At 45.4% G+C, this 14,886-nt stretch overlaps 1 protein-coding gene across 1 annotated transcript; it reads left to right on the plus strand.

Moving 5' to 3' along the window:
* The first annotated feature begins 3,451 nt into the window (after positions 1 to 3,451).
* LOC144108297 (deoxyribonuclease-2-alpha-like) lies at positions 3,452 to 14,486 on the plus strand. Its single transcript, XM_077641562.1, has 4 exons — positions 3,452 to 3,458; positions 6,626 to 6,793; positions 11,553 to 11,797; positions 14,448 to 14,486. The coding sequence occupies exons 1-4, from the start codon at positions 3,452 to 3,454 to the stop codon at positions 14,484 to 14,486; spliced, it is 459 nt and encodes a 152-aa protein (XP_077497688.1).
* The last annotated feature ends 400 nt before the right edge of the window (positions 14,487 to 14,886 follow it).

A 14,886-nucleotide genomic window follows, 5' to 3' on the forward strand; every position in this document is an offset into this window, starting at 1 on the left:
CACCTGCGAATGCTCGGGAAGCCGTGTTGCAGATACCTTTAAAAGTTAGAAACGGCGCTATAACAGTAAGTGCTAGAGTGAGTGGTCCCCCTGGCCGATGTACCTGCGATGGCAATAATTTATACTGATGAAAAAGCCGAAAACAAAAATACTCAACCAAGATTTACGCTTGCTGTTGTTGACATCCGTCATATATGCTTTCGTCACTTATGCAGCAAACATCGTCATCACCATCATCACCATCAGCCTGACTACGCCCACTGCAGGGCAAATGCCTCTCCCATGTCTCCCCAATTAACCCTGCCGTGCAGGAAGCGTAACTGCATTCAATAATGCTTGATCTGTGGTTGTCTAAGACCTCCTTTACATGTCTCTACCCTGCAGTATGCATCAGTAGGCTTCACCGAGGCGAATGCACTCTGAAATTTTTTAAAATTTTTGTAGCCATGCGCGTCCAAAACCAACACATTAATTTCTGTGCTACTTTCCTGGCCTCAAGAGGTAGAAACTGTTGGATGACTCAATGTCATTGTTAGTGCAAGTAAAACATCAGGCTCGGTGAGCTTCGCACATTACCGGTGATATTCGTACGGCGTCCACTTTTCGTACGGCGTCCATATTCAATCCAATTCTGTCTAATTCCAGTTCTATTTTCAGAACTAAATTCATAAGAAATATTCCTAAAATATACGATCCAAACCTTACACAATAGAAAAGGTGCGCACAATCTATAGCACACAAACATTGACATACCAAATATCTGATATTCAAAGCCATCACCATGCTCTCTTAATTATGCTGGAGGAAAGTTTCACGTCAAACCTTTGGAAAGAATGTTTTGTTTTTATTGCCTCTCCAAGACATAGCGGAGCCCTACTGTGAACTTTTCTTTGTATTCCTTGTTCACTGCCTTCATTCTGGCTCATCGCTGCCTATGTTCGCCTATATAAACTGATAGTTGGCATATGGCTTTGCATCCTCGTTGTGCACAAGCTCCTGCCCTAGCCCGTCCCCTAGCTTTTCCACTTAATGCTGCGGTCTCCATTCAGTTTTGCTGTGTGCGCTTATATACAGAGTGTCAAGCCAAAAGGAGAGAGCTGGTTAGGGGGGGTTGATACTTGTCATGCTTTGATACGGCTTTTTGCCCGCTTCTTTAAAAAAAAAATTCATTTCATGTAATCTTGGTTTCTAGACAGCGGAATGGGAGGCCATTGCATCTACAAAATGCTAATGATTGAGAGTTGAAAGCGTTCTACTGGTTCCGACTTCGATTTGTTACAGTGCCTTAGGGTCAACAGCAAGAGTTCTTAGGTGCTGGACTTACAGAGAAACCCGGATAAAGCGGGGACGCATGGTCCACCCAACTGGTATCCTTTGGTGTCAACATGCATGTCACCTACTCACTGCAGGATGTTTTCATACGATACGCTTGAAGCCGTTTGACATTTTCTTTCTTTTTTTATCACGCACTCCCCCTGACGATGAACGCGTTCTCGCTAGGGGGAGATGTAGTGGTTATGAGCATGTTATGTCGGCTGGATAGTGACCGCACCGACCTTGCAAACGCGTCGGTGAGCAAGAAGGCGGGCTTACTCCCTTTTAACATGGAGCGCTGCAAAATCGACTCACTTGCTGCGACACAAAGCACTTGCATTTATTGTCTCTACTCTATGTTTTCAGCTAACCGCTAAGCAAACCTTGTGTGCCCACATCCTTGCCTTCTACGCGCGATATCCTCTAAGGAAAAGGTGCAAGAGGAAGCAAGAAGTCGCACCCTTGCGTCTATAAGCCCGCCAAGTGTTCCATATTTTCGGCAGGCAGGGTTTCCTGCGTTGTAGTTGACACAAAAGCGGACTTGGGCTGCTGCACATGCAAGCCTGCATCTTCTTTTCACCGAGGTGAGGCTATTTATAGAAAATTGTTTCCTTCGCAGAGCGGATCCAGAATGCGGATGGTTTACTAGCAAGCATTTATATGGCCTTAAAATTAATTCTTTCTACAGGGTTTCTATAGCGTGTATTCTCCCTGCACACGTGTGCTTTGAAGAAAAATGCTGCGATTTCGTATTCTCATGACATTGTGAAGGACTACACGTATGGAAAGCGCTGCGAGTCAGACTACTTGAGAATAGGCCATCGAAAACGTGCGACTTCAGGAACGGAAGTCTTGAAAATGTGTGTGCAGGGTTAGTGCCCTTCAACTGATTCGGGCACGCTCAATTCGGCTTCTTTCGTTCAGTTCTACTATTCAGTGAGGATTCTGTCGACCTCTGCTAAGCTCTGCAACGCATCTATTAAGAGCGAGGAAATTTTTTCTGTGGATAACTGACCTATTACTCAAGACAGATTTTTGGACGAAGAGAATCGTGTGGTTTTTGACCGCTGGAAACAAAAATAGACAAAGCTGAATAGCTAATTTTAAATGTAACGTTTAGAGAATCCCACAGTTTACGTACATTACAAGGACTTGTGCCTTACTAAGGCTTCTGATGCGCTGCAGATGAAAGTGAAAATTATTCATTTTTAACCCTAGGTTTGCCATCTACAAACTTCCTGTGGCCAGTCGCCTCAAAGGAAATGAAATGATTTACTACGGCAGTGATTCGAGTGAAGATCATTGGAGGAAGCTCGATCCGATAACGATCGACAATACGACGAAGAACCCGGTCTACGAAATGACTGCTCCCATATTTCAAGAAACCCGTATTCAGGTTATCTTCGACAATGAGCTTTGCTTGCCGCATGCGGGAATTGCCTCCCTAATTTAAAGAAGCCAGAAAAGTTTGTAATTGTACTTTTAACACGAAAAATAGAAACTATACGAGACGTAGACGCGCGCTAGTTATAAGTTATCAATAACGTTTATTATAGCACATATGCCAAACAGTGGGAAACTAAAAACCCACAAAGCCGCGCAGCTGCACACGAAAGAGCCGGCTGCAGCTCATGAGCAAAGACACAACTAGGTACAAAGCAATCTTGACACGTGTCATCTAAAATACCTGTTTCACCATTCGAGGTTAGTATTGCGAGCTAAGTGGAGAACTACCATACCATGCAGTTTGAACGAGTTCAGTCACCTTGCGGGCTGATTAGGCGCGTTGTAAACATGGATGATGTGTTTCCGAGTGATGTGTGTCGAAGCTTGGTAAGGCTGTTTTTTTAGCAAAATTACGATGATTATTTAAATTATTTGAGCGTGGCTATTTATAATAACCGTTTTTTTTTGCACTCGCATAATATTTTTCATTCTTTTATTGGCCTAGGATGTTCAATACGTCGTTTACAACGACAAGAATGAAAATAAAACTGAAGGTGACGGGGGACATGCGAAAGGTAGGTAGCATTTTTTTTTGTGCTATTTGTGACGGCGGTCTTCTTCGCCAAAAATTTGCCTAATCGATTGCTTCTAAAAAGCATGCATCGAATTAACCATAGCATCTGGCACGGCGATGCCTGGTACGTTATATGTCGAAGAAAAAGAGTTGAAGCCAATATCAGACATCAGGACTTACAACGCTTTAACGTACACAAAGGATTTGTTTAACAAATACGAGCTTTTATACTATTCAGGTCTTCCAAGACTTCTCATTTGTGCAGCCCGACACGCATTCAAAACAACGCAGTTCATTAATTATGCAGGTATTGTTCTGACATTACACATTTCCGAGATAAAAGTAGTTTCCTGGAACGCAAAAAACTTGTTTCAGAAGAAAATATAGTTCACGAGTGGCCAATAATAAAATTGATTTTAATATGCATTTCTTCACAGTCGATCTCTGAATACGTGATACTAATTCAGAACAAAGAGATATAAACAATACAGCAAACTAAGGTGGGCCAAAATCGGCCCCGTTTTAATCGCCCCGGTTTAACCAATGTAAGTAACAAGCAGCCGAATGACACTTGGAAGGTGATAAACCGTGTACCAGGGTATGAAAGAAAACACTTTATACCTGAAATGATAACAGTAGGTAACGGATATAATGCTGGTAATGTACTGTCGAACATTTTTTATGTACGCTTATTGGATAATAATAATAATAATTGGTTTTGGGGGAAAGGAAATGGCGCAGTATCTGTCTCATATATCGTTGGACACCTGAACCGCGCCGTAAGGGAAGGGATAAAGGAGGGAGTGAAAGAAGAAAGAGGTGCCGTAGTGGAGGGCTCCGGAATAAAACGCAGCCGCGGCGGCTGCGTTTTTATGGAGGAAAAACGCTAAGGCGCCCGTGTGCTGTGCGATGTCAGTGCACGTTAAAGATCCCCAGGTGGTCGAAATTATTCTGGAGCTCTCCACTGCGGCACCTCTTTCTTCTTTCACTCCCTCCTTTATCCCTTCCCTTACGGCGCGGTTCAGGTGTCCAACGTAAATCTGTAATTGCCGCTGACACAGCAGTTCCTGTCAGTGACGACCAAGCCACACGAGAAAGCTTTTTCCTCGCACCCAGTGACACGCGTGAAATTTTTCGAACTGATGACTATCAACAACAATAGGGCTCTAAATATCCATCACAAGTGGATAAAATCAGTGAAGTACATATCACAATTTATTTCCTCTCATCTGCTAACATTGTTACATAATCTAGGACTTGAATCCGGTATATTCCCGTGCGAAATGAAGATAGCTAGAGGGACTGTAATATACAAAGGCGGTTGCAAAAATTTATAATAAATAATTATGATAGTGTCGAGTCAATACTGGACACTATCATAATTCTTTATTATTTACTAGATCTTCAGCGCCTAATGTAAGTGATGCATGGAGAAGCATCAAAGGGACATGGTTTTTGCCTGAATTCCGTACTAATTTAAAAAGTACAAGCATTACAATAATCTGTTTGTACCTTTTTTAACGAGCATCACACATAGACCTTTTAACAATTACACAGTTGACACATTTACATATTTACACATTTTATACCCCTTTAACGCACGGCTACTGTGTGATATGCTTGCATTTTGATTCCCTTTTATACTGAGCTGCTTGCAACAAGATTCCTTTATCATGCGTTTATTACTTAAAGAAGAATTGTTGAAGCTCATTTCTTTATTTAAGCATCGTGCATTATGAATTGCAATGTGAATTTTGCTTTGTCCTTTTCTACTATAGGACATTCAGCGTCCTGTTTCTCTTTCAGTTTGTTGCATACCCGCCGCGGTGGTTCAGTTGTTAGGGCACTCGACTACTGATCCGGAGTTCCCGGGTTCGAACCCGACCGCGGCGGCTGCGTTTTTATGGAGGAAAAACGCTAAGGCGCCCGTGTGCTGTGCGATGTCAGTGCACGTTAAAGATCCCCAGGTGGTCGAAATTATTCCGGAGCCCTCCACTACGGCACCTCTCTCTTCCTTTCTTCTTTCACTCCCCCTTTATCCCTTCCCTTACGGCGCGGTTCAGGTGTCCAACGATATATGAGACAGATACTGCGCCATGTCCTTCCCCAAAAACCAATTATTATTATTTGTTGCATGCCATGAAAGTCATTAACTCCACTGTTACGTAGTGTACGGTAGTCTAAGATGTGCTCTGCTTCTTGAAGTTTTATGATTTTATGTTTTTATTTCACTTCTTTCCCGTTTGTGTAAATCCAAGTGAGAGCTACAGGGGCCATGCCATGCTGCCTAGAGCAGCTATTTGCCCACCGGTTCTGAAACATAACAGTGATTGAAAGCAATTTGGGTTTTAATTTGAGCAACTTCATGCAATAAGAAAAGGAGCGTTGATGGTCGCGACCAGTTTAAGCCATCTAAGAAAAGCGCTTTAGCGCTAGTTCGCTGTTGCTCTCTTGGCCAAAGTATTTTTAGCATTTTTTTTCTGCTAAATACCGCTCCTTCGGATAGTTTGAAACTTTTCAGATAAGTTCAGCTTCAATTTCCGCCTCCTCAGTTTTACACAGTTTCCGTGTAATGTTCGCCTGAATTTGCTTAGAATGACAGCTTAATGTGTTTCATGCTTAAAAGGCGTTGGGAAATGGGTTCTACAACAGGCTTCACATAAAAGGTAGGTGTGTAGGCTGAGCGCAGTAGTTTCGTGTGAATAATATTGGCTGTAATTCGGGTGCATGGCGACAAGCGCCCCTAAATCGGCTTAGAAAAATGAAGCATCCCTATTAGCGGTTGCAACGAATGTGAGGCGCCGTGGACGATTCATGTGTTGCGACACAAAGCAAGCGATAGAGTAAAGAGATACAAAAGGTGTGATGCGTAATAAAATGAAAACTTTTCAAGCATGTAAGTGGATCTCGGAGTGCTCTGCAGTCTTCTTGCAAAAACACAGCGCGAACAAACGGGGACTAGACGAAGAATACACATGTATTCTTCGTGTATTCTGTGTATTCTTCGTCTAGTCCCCGTTTGTTCGCGCTGTTTTTTTGCATTATGTATCACCAACTCGCCCGCTTATCTATCCTGTTGAGTCTTCTTGCGTAGCTGGCATTCAATCGTCAAGGAAGCCACAGCCTCTTCAGCGGCTGACTGCACGATTCTATAGCAGAAAACGTCGCATGTGTTTTGTTTTCGTGCACATCACTCCTTGATTTCGAGAGTAGCTTAAGCTGAAATACAATTTTTTACTGCATATCACTGAAGGCAGCTGAGATATTTTTTTGCGTTACTTATATTTGCAGGTGTGCTAATGGTGAATACGAAAACCCGCACAGCAGTGTGGTTCCAGCATAGTGTGCCAGGGTTTTTAACTGATGCGGACAAAGGATACAAGTACCCGGGTAATGGGTATACGAACGGCCAGTTTTTATTGTGCCTGTCGATGAAGTTCGCGGACGTTGATACAATCGGTATGTTACCAATTCAACCTTATGACATTTTGGCAGCACTCAAATCTTAACGCAATATTGTAACGAAAACAACATGAGCTAGGATAGGTTCAATGCTCTCTCCGGTTACTGATGAGCATGCATATGGCACTGCGACCGTTATTGCTGCTTGTTTCATAATAATATACTGCGAGTTAAAATAAATTTTAAATTCGCCCAGTTTGATGCAAGAGAACAGTGGTGGCTTCCTCTATTAGATATCCTTATTCGGGCATGTTTGGAAGCTGTCAGGCCTTTCGGATACAATTTTAGTATGTAATAGTCCCTGCTAACGAAATGAGCCAGGTATGCTAATACAGCGAGATCCTGCCTTACTTTCATAAGTGCCTGGTGATGCTTTAAACTTAGAGTTATTTTTGGTAATTTCAGGCTGACAAATACGTGCTGCATTTTGTGTTCTCCATTTTCTTGTCAGTATGACACGATTCTTTAACACCACTGCAGCATACCACCTGCGAGTTCAAGGTGCGCATGTGCATCTAACAAGCGGGAAAAAAGACTTCCGAGGGCTCGCTAACTTTTCCCTGCTTTTGAAAAAAGAAACCATAAAGGACAGCGCAGAGCGTGCCGTGAAAACTCTGAGCACCGAAGGAGGCAAAAAGGTTCGCTCCATAGCGAAGGGTCCAAAGAAGAACGTAGGTATGAATCATTCTCCGAAATTTACATATTTATCACTGCTTTTGGCTATCAGGTATTCTGAGCCGTCTTATGGGGCAGTGCCGCTTTTTTTGGGACACTCTTAATTTGAACTGCACAACAAAAGCGCGTTGCCAAGAGTCACTGTTGTTTCAAGGTGGCTCAGTTGATAGTGCGCTGAACACTTGTGCAGCATAGGCTTTTCCTTTGTCGTGATGGTAGACAATACATGCGGGAATCCAGAAAAAACCACGTCGCGCTCTTGCGCACATCACCAGAAACGGAACACGCAATGTTCTTTTTGTTTCAGTGAGAACAGAGCCTCAGAGTTTGGTATATCCAATAGACAGTTAGTTAGTTTAGTTTATGAGGGTATAACGTCCCAAAGCGACTCAGGCTATGAGGGACGCCGTAGTGAAGGGCTCCGGAAATTTCGACTACCTGGGGTTCTTTAACGTGCACTGACATCGCACAGTACACGGACCTCTAGAATTTCGCCTCCATCGAAATTCGACCGCCGCGGCCGGGATCGAACCCGCGTCTTTCGGGCCAGCAGTCGAGCGCCATAGCCACTCAGCCACCGCGGCGGCCATCCAATAGAAAGCCTAGCAAATATTCTATATATTCGGCACTTTAATTGCAGCGGGCCGATGCCGGGATGGACACGGCAGGATATAAGCCTGGGGCTGTGAGCCTTTGCCTTATATTTTACAGCAGCAATTCTTAGATTACATTTATAAACCCTGCTGTGAATTAAATATTCAAAGAAGGCTTAAAACTGAAACCAAGAAATTAACGTATTAGCCTCTATGGGTATACGAAACTTGCTCTATGGGTATACGAATCTTCCTTGTAGTATGAAAACAAAATTGCAGACGATTACGCTTATCCGTAGAGGCATCTTTGGGCGCAGCTACTTAGGTACTCGAACCGTTAGCGACCAATACTCAACTCGCCGTGTCGAACACGGGCGGCACTGGGGTTCGACTTGGGCTGTGCGCGCAACGATCCGCCGCCGATGAGCCTCGCGTCGGGCCAACGACAAGTACGCTTACAGCGTGCGCTACTCTTGCGCCATCCCTGGCGAGCGAGACGTGCCTTACCGGTGGCTCCATCGGCATGCGTACGACGGTGCGCACTACCCTGGTGCCGCGGATCGCCGCTGCGTAACCTGTCTTAACACAATGACGCTAACGCCGCATCCTCCTTCTAAGTTTTACTCCTCGCACTCGCTTCGCTATCGCCCTCTTGCATCTTCCGTTGACCTCCACGCTTAGTTGGTTTGGTTTGGTTTATGGGGGTTTAACGTCCCAAAGCGACTCAGACTATGAGGGACGCCGTAGTGAAGGTCTCCGGAAATTTCGACCACCTGGGGTTCTTTAACGTGCACTGACATCGCACAGTACACAGGCCTCTAGAATTTCGCCTCCATCGAAATTCGACCGCCGCGGTCGGGATCGAACACGCGTCTTTCGGGCCAGCAGCCGAGCGCCGTAACCACTCAGCCACCGCGGCGGCTCCGCGCTTAGTTTGGCGGAGCTCCTTTCTAAATAGTTGATGTGAATATAACATATTTTCAGTGTAATTAATACCATGTTCAAGAACGGAGAAGGTGGCCGCAGTGTAGCGGTTAGTGTAGTGTGCTATAAATCTTCAGGATGGGGGTTCGAATCCGGTTAAGGCATTCTTTCCTTTCCACTTTGTATTATTTTTAGTCCTTTAACATGTATGGCGGCTATTTCATTGTTTACTCTTTTATAATGCAAGCCTATTTTTTTCCTATAATCTCATATACGAGACACATGTGACACGATAGAATATTTCTGTATAATTCCCGACCTCTCTCCCCCCTAAGCTTGCTGCCTATACCCTCACCTCTCTAATTTGAGTTCTCCAGTCTGTCTACTTTGCCTTTATTTCCGCTGCCCCAGCTCAGGCGCTTCCCGTAGCGGCAGCAGATGCTGGTGCTAGCAAAAATCTTTTCCTCCCTTTGGTATTATTTTCAATAAACCACTAGTACTACTATGTGACATGCGTTAGTACATTTGGCGTGTGTGGACACACACGGCACATATTGCATAAACTTCTTGGACTAGACACATATGACACATATATACGAGATTTTGCAAGAGGGTATGTTGCAGCTCAGTCCGAAGAGACAGATCACCAGTAATGCATAGGAAATGAGGAAGCGCAGGGCACACGACGAGCTGCAGTCTCTGTGTGTCAATGTTTAACGACAGGAAACTGATACCAAAGTCCAGTTTCATTCACAGTGCACTATTGCGTCCTCAATTCCTCCTGTAGCCACCGCAGTGGATGAGTGGTTATACCACTCGGCTGCTGGCCCGAAAGACACGGGTTAGATCCCGACCGCGGCGGTCAAATTTCGATGGAGGCGAAATTCTAGAGGCCCGTGTACTGTGCGACGTCAGTTCACGTTAAAGAACCCCAGGTGGCCGAAATTCCCGGAGCCCTTCACTACGGCGTCTCTCATAGCCTGAGTCGCTTTGGGACATTAAACCCCCAAAAACCAAACCAATCAATTCCTCATGTCACAGCTCTATCGCACCCCATATCGTCGATTTACATTTTGCTTCATGAAGTGCAGCCTGCGTCACCATTGTGTAGAGAGCTCGAGCGGTGCCCTCCCCTGCATAAAGTAGACACCTCGTAGTAGCGTCCAACTTTAAAGGCTACGCATGCGCGGAAGTAGAGCCACATGAAGGTGCAAGCAAGGTGAGCGGAAGAAATTTGCCCGCAAACCAAGGACTGCTTTCTAACTTCCTTCGTGACTGCGTGGTGAAGACTGTTCGACCACTTTACACAATTTTCTGCCGTGCTGAGAGCTAAGCATCAGCCTCGCTGTTTGCAGGAGAGACCAGACAGACATGTGCGTACACGTTTTCAGACAACTAGGCATACTTCTGCATCTCTCCAAGTAGCTCAGTGAAACAGCTATGCCTGTGCTCAGCATAGCGACGAGCGCGAAAGGAAAAAGAGTGTCGATTCTGACCAGATTGCCACTCACTCAAAGTGACTACTTTGCTTTGCGCTTGTCTACCGCGTTTCTGCAGCGGCGCCAACGCATGTAGGGATTATGGCTCATATCTACACCAACATGTTTTCAATGCAGAAGTGATCCTCGTGCATGTAGGATTAGAGCGGTGTGACGCACCATTTCAGGACCAGTTCTGTGGCAACCGTTTCGGAGCAAGCATCTGAAAAGGTGCAATATCGGTTTGTATCGCGACCGAGCTACATTCAACTACGTACGCTCGTCAGTAAGTTGAGCTTGGGCGGCTGCTCGGTCATGGTTTGTCACGGGCGTGAAATTTGAGATTGCACAGCAGACTTTTGTTTATAGAGCGCCGCGCCGAAATCCAGGTACAGAGAGGAATTTTGTAGTAGCATTTGGCGAAATAGGAAAATCCGAGCTTGACTTCAATCAGGAGTTCCTCGTCGTTCGACCGGAACGTGTAGGTCAATCGTCCATCTATGCTTGAAAGCTGCTTTAGGAGATCGAACATCGTAGAGCCTACCCAGGCGGAAAGCTTGCTAGGCGTCTTGCAGCGGCGATTAAAATAAAAAACTCCAAAATATGTTTATCCTTGGCAATACAATGACGTCACGGGAGGTGTCACCAGTTGCTTTTAGAACACGGGAATTATTAGCAAGCAAATTTAAAAGCTTTGCTGAGAAAACAAAATATTCCTAAACTTAAATAAATATTGCCAAAGTGTCCTGATTATTGTACAGGAGATATATTCCAGCCTAATTAAAAATACACAACTAATTAAATGATCGTACACTAGATTTGACTTTTTATATTGCCCTGCTTTGGACAGTTTCGAAATCCTTAGCGCTAATGTCTAAGGTCGCAGGCTATTTCATGTTTATCTCGCGTAGGAACTGCGGCATAAATTAAAGGAATCTTCAGATAGATCTGGAGCCGTGTTTCACCCACCATAGTTATGCACCCCACTGAACATCTGCGTTCCAGGCCTTTTTACGATAGAAATACGGAAAGACAAATAATTGGGCACAGGTATTAAACGTTTGCACGTACTTCTCTCTCCTCCAGACATCTTCTCGACTGAGATCAACAAGTTGGCTAATGACAGCATCATCTGTCAGTCTTGGCTGCTAGGGCGCGTCGAGAGGCTGCCCCCATACACAGGAAAACATCATGTCAATGACGTCGAGGACACCTACCTAGATATTGGCGTTCCAGGAGAGCCTCTGAAAATTCGGTATTCGAAAGACCATAGCAAGTGGTGTGTTGCGGTTAAAAAGCCATTTTTCTGCTTCGTTACACTGAACCGAGTGGTAAGTAACATTTTAGAACAGCGCGCAGTCTCAGCAGCATCGCCGAATTCATTTCAATATTCGTCACACAACTGCGTGTCCTGTCGAAACTGCATGGTATTGAGAGCAACAGAGCTGCGAAGAAAACCTTATATTTTTCACCCTCTCCCCTTGCGTCTAAATGAATAAGGGAGAATGGAGATGCTTAATGGCATTCATACAGTGTTGTGCGTTTTTATCGTGAACAGTTTAAAAAATTTCCCTGCCCCAACCGCTGGCTCGTTTGCCGTGAAGCTGCACACAGACCTTGCGTATTATGGTAACTTTTGCATCGTAGCAAGTTTAACAACGGCACTTACTTAGCTTAGCCGTGCATGATGCGAAAACTTAACCGTCTACGTAGAGATCGGCAGCCAAAACCCGCAGACGACGCTTTTTCGCTGAAGGGTGGCAGTAGCGCCATCTATTTTCGAAAGCGGAAAGTGTCACGACGAGACCGTCGAGGAGAGCGTTGCAAGGAGCACGGGCCCTATGAATATGCCGTTCCGGCCGTTTCGTCTGCTTCAACTGAAGCGCTTACAACATTTTCGGCTAACTGAGCGGGAAAGAAAATCAGAACAGCTGATTTAACGAGGCTTTACCTTTCAAAGAATATTGTTTGCAACGCTCGTCTCGGCCATCTAGTAACGTTGGTCTCGGCGGCCTTGTCGTACGCTTTCCACTGCCGAAAACAGATGGGGCCACAGCCGCCATTCAGCGAAAAAGCGTCGTCTGCGGGTTTTGGTTGCCAATCTCTACGTAGACGATTATGTTTCCGCATCATGCACGGCTCAGCTAAGTAAGTACCGTTGTCAAAATTGCTACGATACAAAAGTTACCGTAATACGCAAGCTCTGTGTGCAGTTTCACGGCAAATGAGCCAGCGGTTGAGGCGGGGAAATTTTTAAAATTGTTCACGATAAAAACGCACAACACTGTATATTTCGAATGCATTTAAGACTTCACACAAAGAGATGAAAGAAGAGGTTCAAGGGTACTTGGAACGCTCGGATCACTGCCAGCAGTCCAACCAGAGAAAGAACGCTCGGGTGCTTCGTGCTCCGTCAGCTGTCTTCGTCACCGCCTGCCTACTTCGTTTCCTGGTGGAGCCGGGCGTTTCTTTTAGTGAGGCCGTTCCACGTTCGTGGGGTTTTGACCAGGGTTCAGGGTGGCTGTGCTGACTCGGGTGATGTAAGGTTGCCGGCGCGCTGTGTGTAGGCGTGTCTTTCACGTCCCTGGGAGGAGGCTCGGCAGCCTGGTTCGCCAGCCTGCCGGTCGATAGCTTGCCTTTGAATTCATTCCAAAAGAATGGTGTCGATTTAATTCCCGCGGCACTTGTACCGATAGGAGATGGCATTCGGAAAATGAAGAATCCGAAAACAATACAGCAATAATTGAAAAGTCTGACCAGTCGCTATCTCGACATCTCTGAAGGGCGACCTTTTGGAAGGCGTGGCATTATTTGTAAGTCAGCAAACGTGGAGTGTGTGTCGGATCTGCTCCGATGTAATACCTTCACTTCTCTGCCGGTTAAAGCCTTAATTCTTTCCTGAGCAGCTTGCGTGCACTAAAGGCATTGTACATGCAGTGGACCCGTCACCTTCAATTAATTCAAGAAATTTTGGAGGAGTTCTAGGATGCCGGGGCTGTAATTATTTCTGTTTACCACTGCTCTCGCGAAATGTTTGGTGTGCGTGTTGCAACGGAGTCAGTCATAACAACTTTTGCTGGTCGCACATGCCCCTCGGAGTTGAAATTTGGCCAATTGTCTACTGCGTGGACCCGCCGCATCCTCGATCCCTGAAATGCACCAAATGTTGGAGATTTGGACGTAGTGGCAGAGCCTGTAAGTCGGCGACCAGATGCCGGGTGTGTGATGAAGGCCACTCTTCCCACAGCTGCACCGCTGCACAACGAAGTTGTTGTCTGTTTAGTAACAGTCGCGGCGCCAATTATGCCACTTGTGAAATTCGGTCACAGGAGCAAAGTTTAATGGAATTAATTGAACAGGATCGCTGTTCACGAGCAGACGCTAATGCACTCCTTAACCGCAAAAAGCATTATTACGCCTGCCCCTTGTGCGTTCCTCTACTCTTGACCTCGAGGCCACATTGTCTGCCTCAATAGTGTCAACCGTCGAAAAATTAAGCACTCTCAGTTGAGGTCGAGCGCATGCTCAGCAGCTTCACGCAGGCGTTGTCTGATATTGTTGCAAATCAGGCTATTTCTCAACCTCAGCCTGTAGTTCTACCATCATCAACATCACTTCAAGCCTGTGCTCAAAGTTTCGTTGCCATGTCATCACCCAAGGTGCCGTATCACGTGCCGCATCTCGACGGCGTCCCTGTAAGTCTTTCTCGCAACGCTGTTTGCACTAATGATGTTGAAATGGCTTGTCCTACGCAGAAGTGTCGTGCTTCAACCTCTCCTTCTAAATCCTCCGTTCTCCATGTCAAGACAAAAAAAAAGGGCCTTCTAGAGTGTCTTCCAATCAGGTCTGCTACCAAAGACTGTTTCAGCCTCTATTCTCGAATGGGCATCACATCGGGTGTAAAGGTTCTCCAATAGAATTTCCGCTCTATTGCATCTTCTATTCCTGATTTAAAAATTCTTATATCTTCTCCTAACCCAGATGTTGTGCTCTTGCAAGGAAGTTGGCTCTCCCCTGTAAAGCCTTTTTCTTTAAACTGGTTTCGCGTTTTCCGCGCGGACCGCATAAATGGTAGGGGCGGTGGGCTGGTGAACCTGATTTCGTCAAAATTATGTCACCGGGAATTAATAACTGAAACATTCATGGACTCTGATTGCGAGCTTCTAGCTATAGATCTCACTTTGCCGCACTGCGCTACTGTCACAGTCGCAAATGTCTATTTTCCGACTGCAGTATGCAGAACAGACCACCTAGACAGCTTACTTGCACATTTTAGCAGGGTAATAACTGCAGGGGACTTAAACTCACATCACGTCGTCTGGGATTCCTATACTGATTCACATGTACATATTTTATGGGCATGGATGTCAGCAGATTATGTGCGGTGCTGCAATTCTCGGGTCATAACCTTCATCTGCAG

This window comes from Amblyomma americanum, chromosome 10 (genome assembly GCF_052857255.1).
Source record: "Amblyomma americanum isolate KBUSLIRL-KWMA chromosome 10, ASM5285725v1, whole genome shotgun sequence".
Taxonomy (NCBI): Eukaryota; Metazoa; Arthropoda; class Arachnida; order Ixodida; family Ixodidae; genus Amblyomma; species Amblyomma americanum.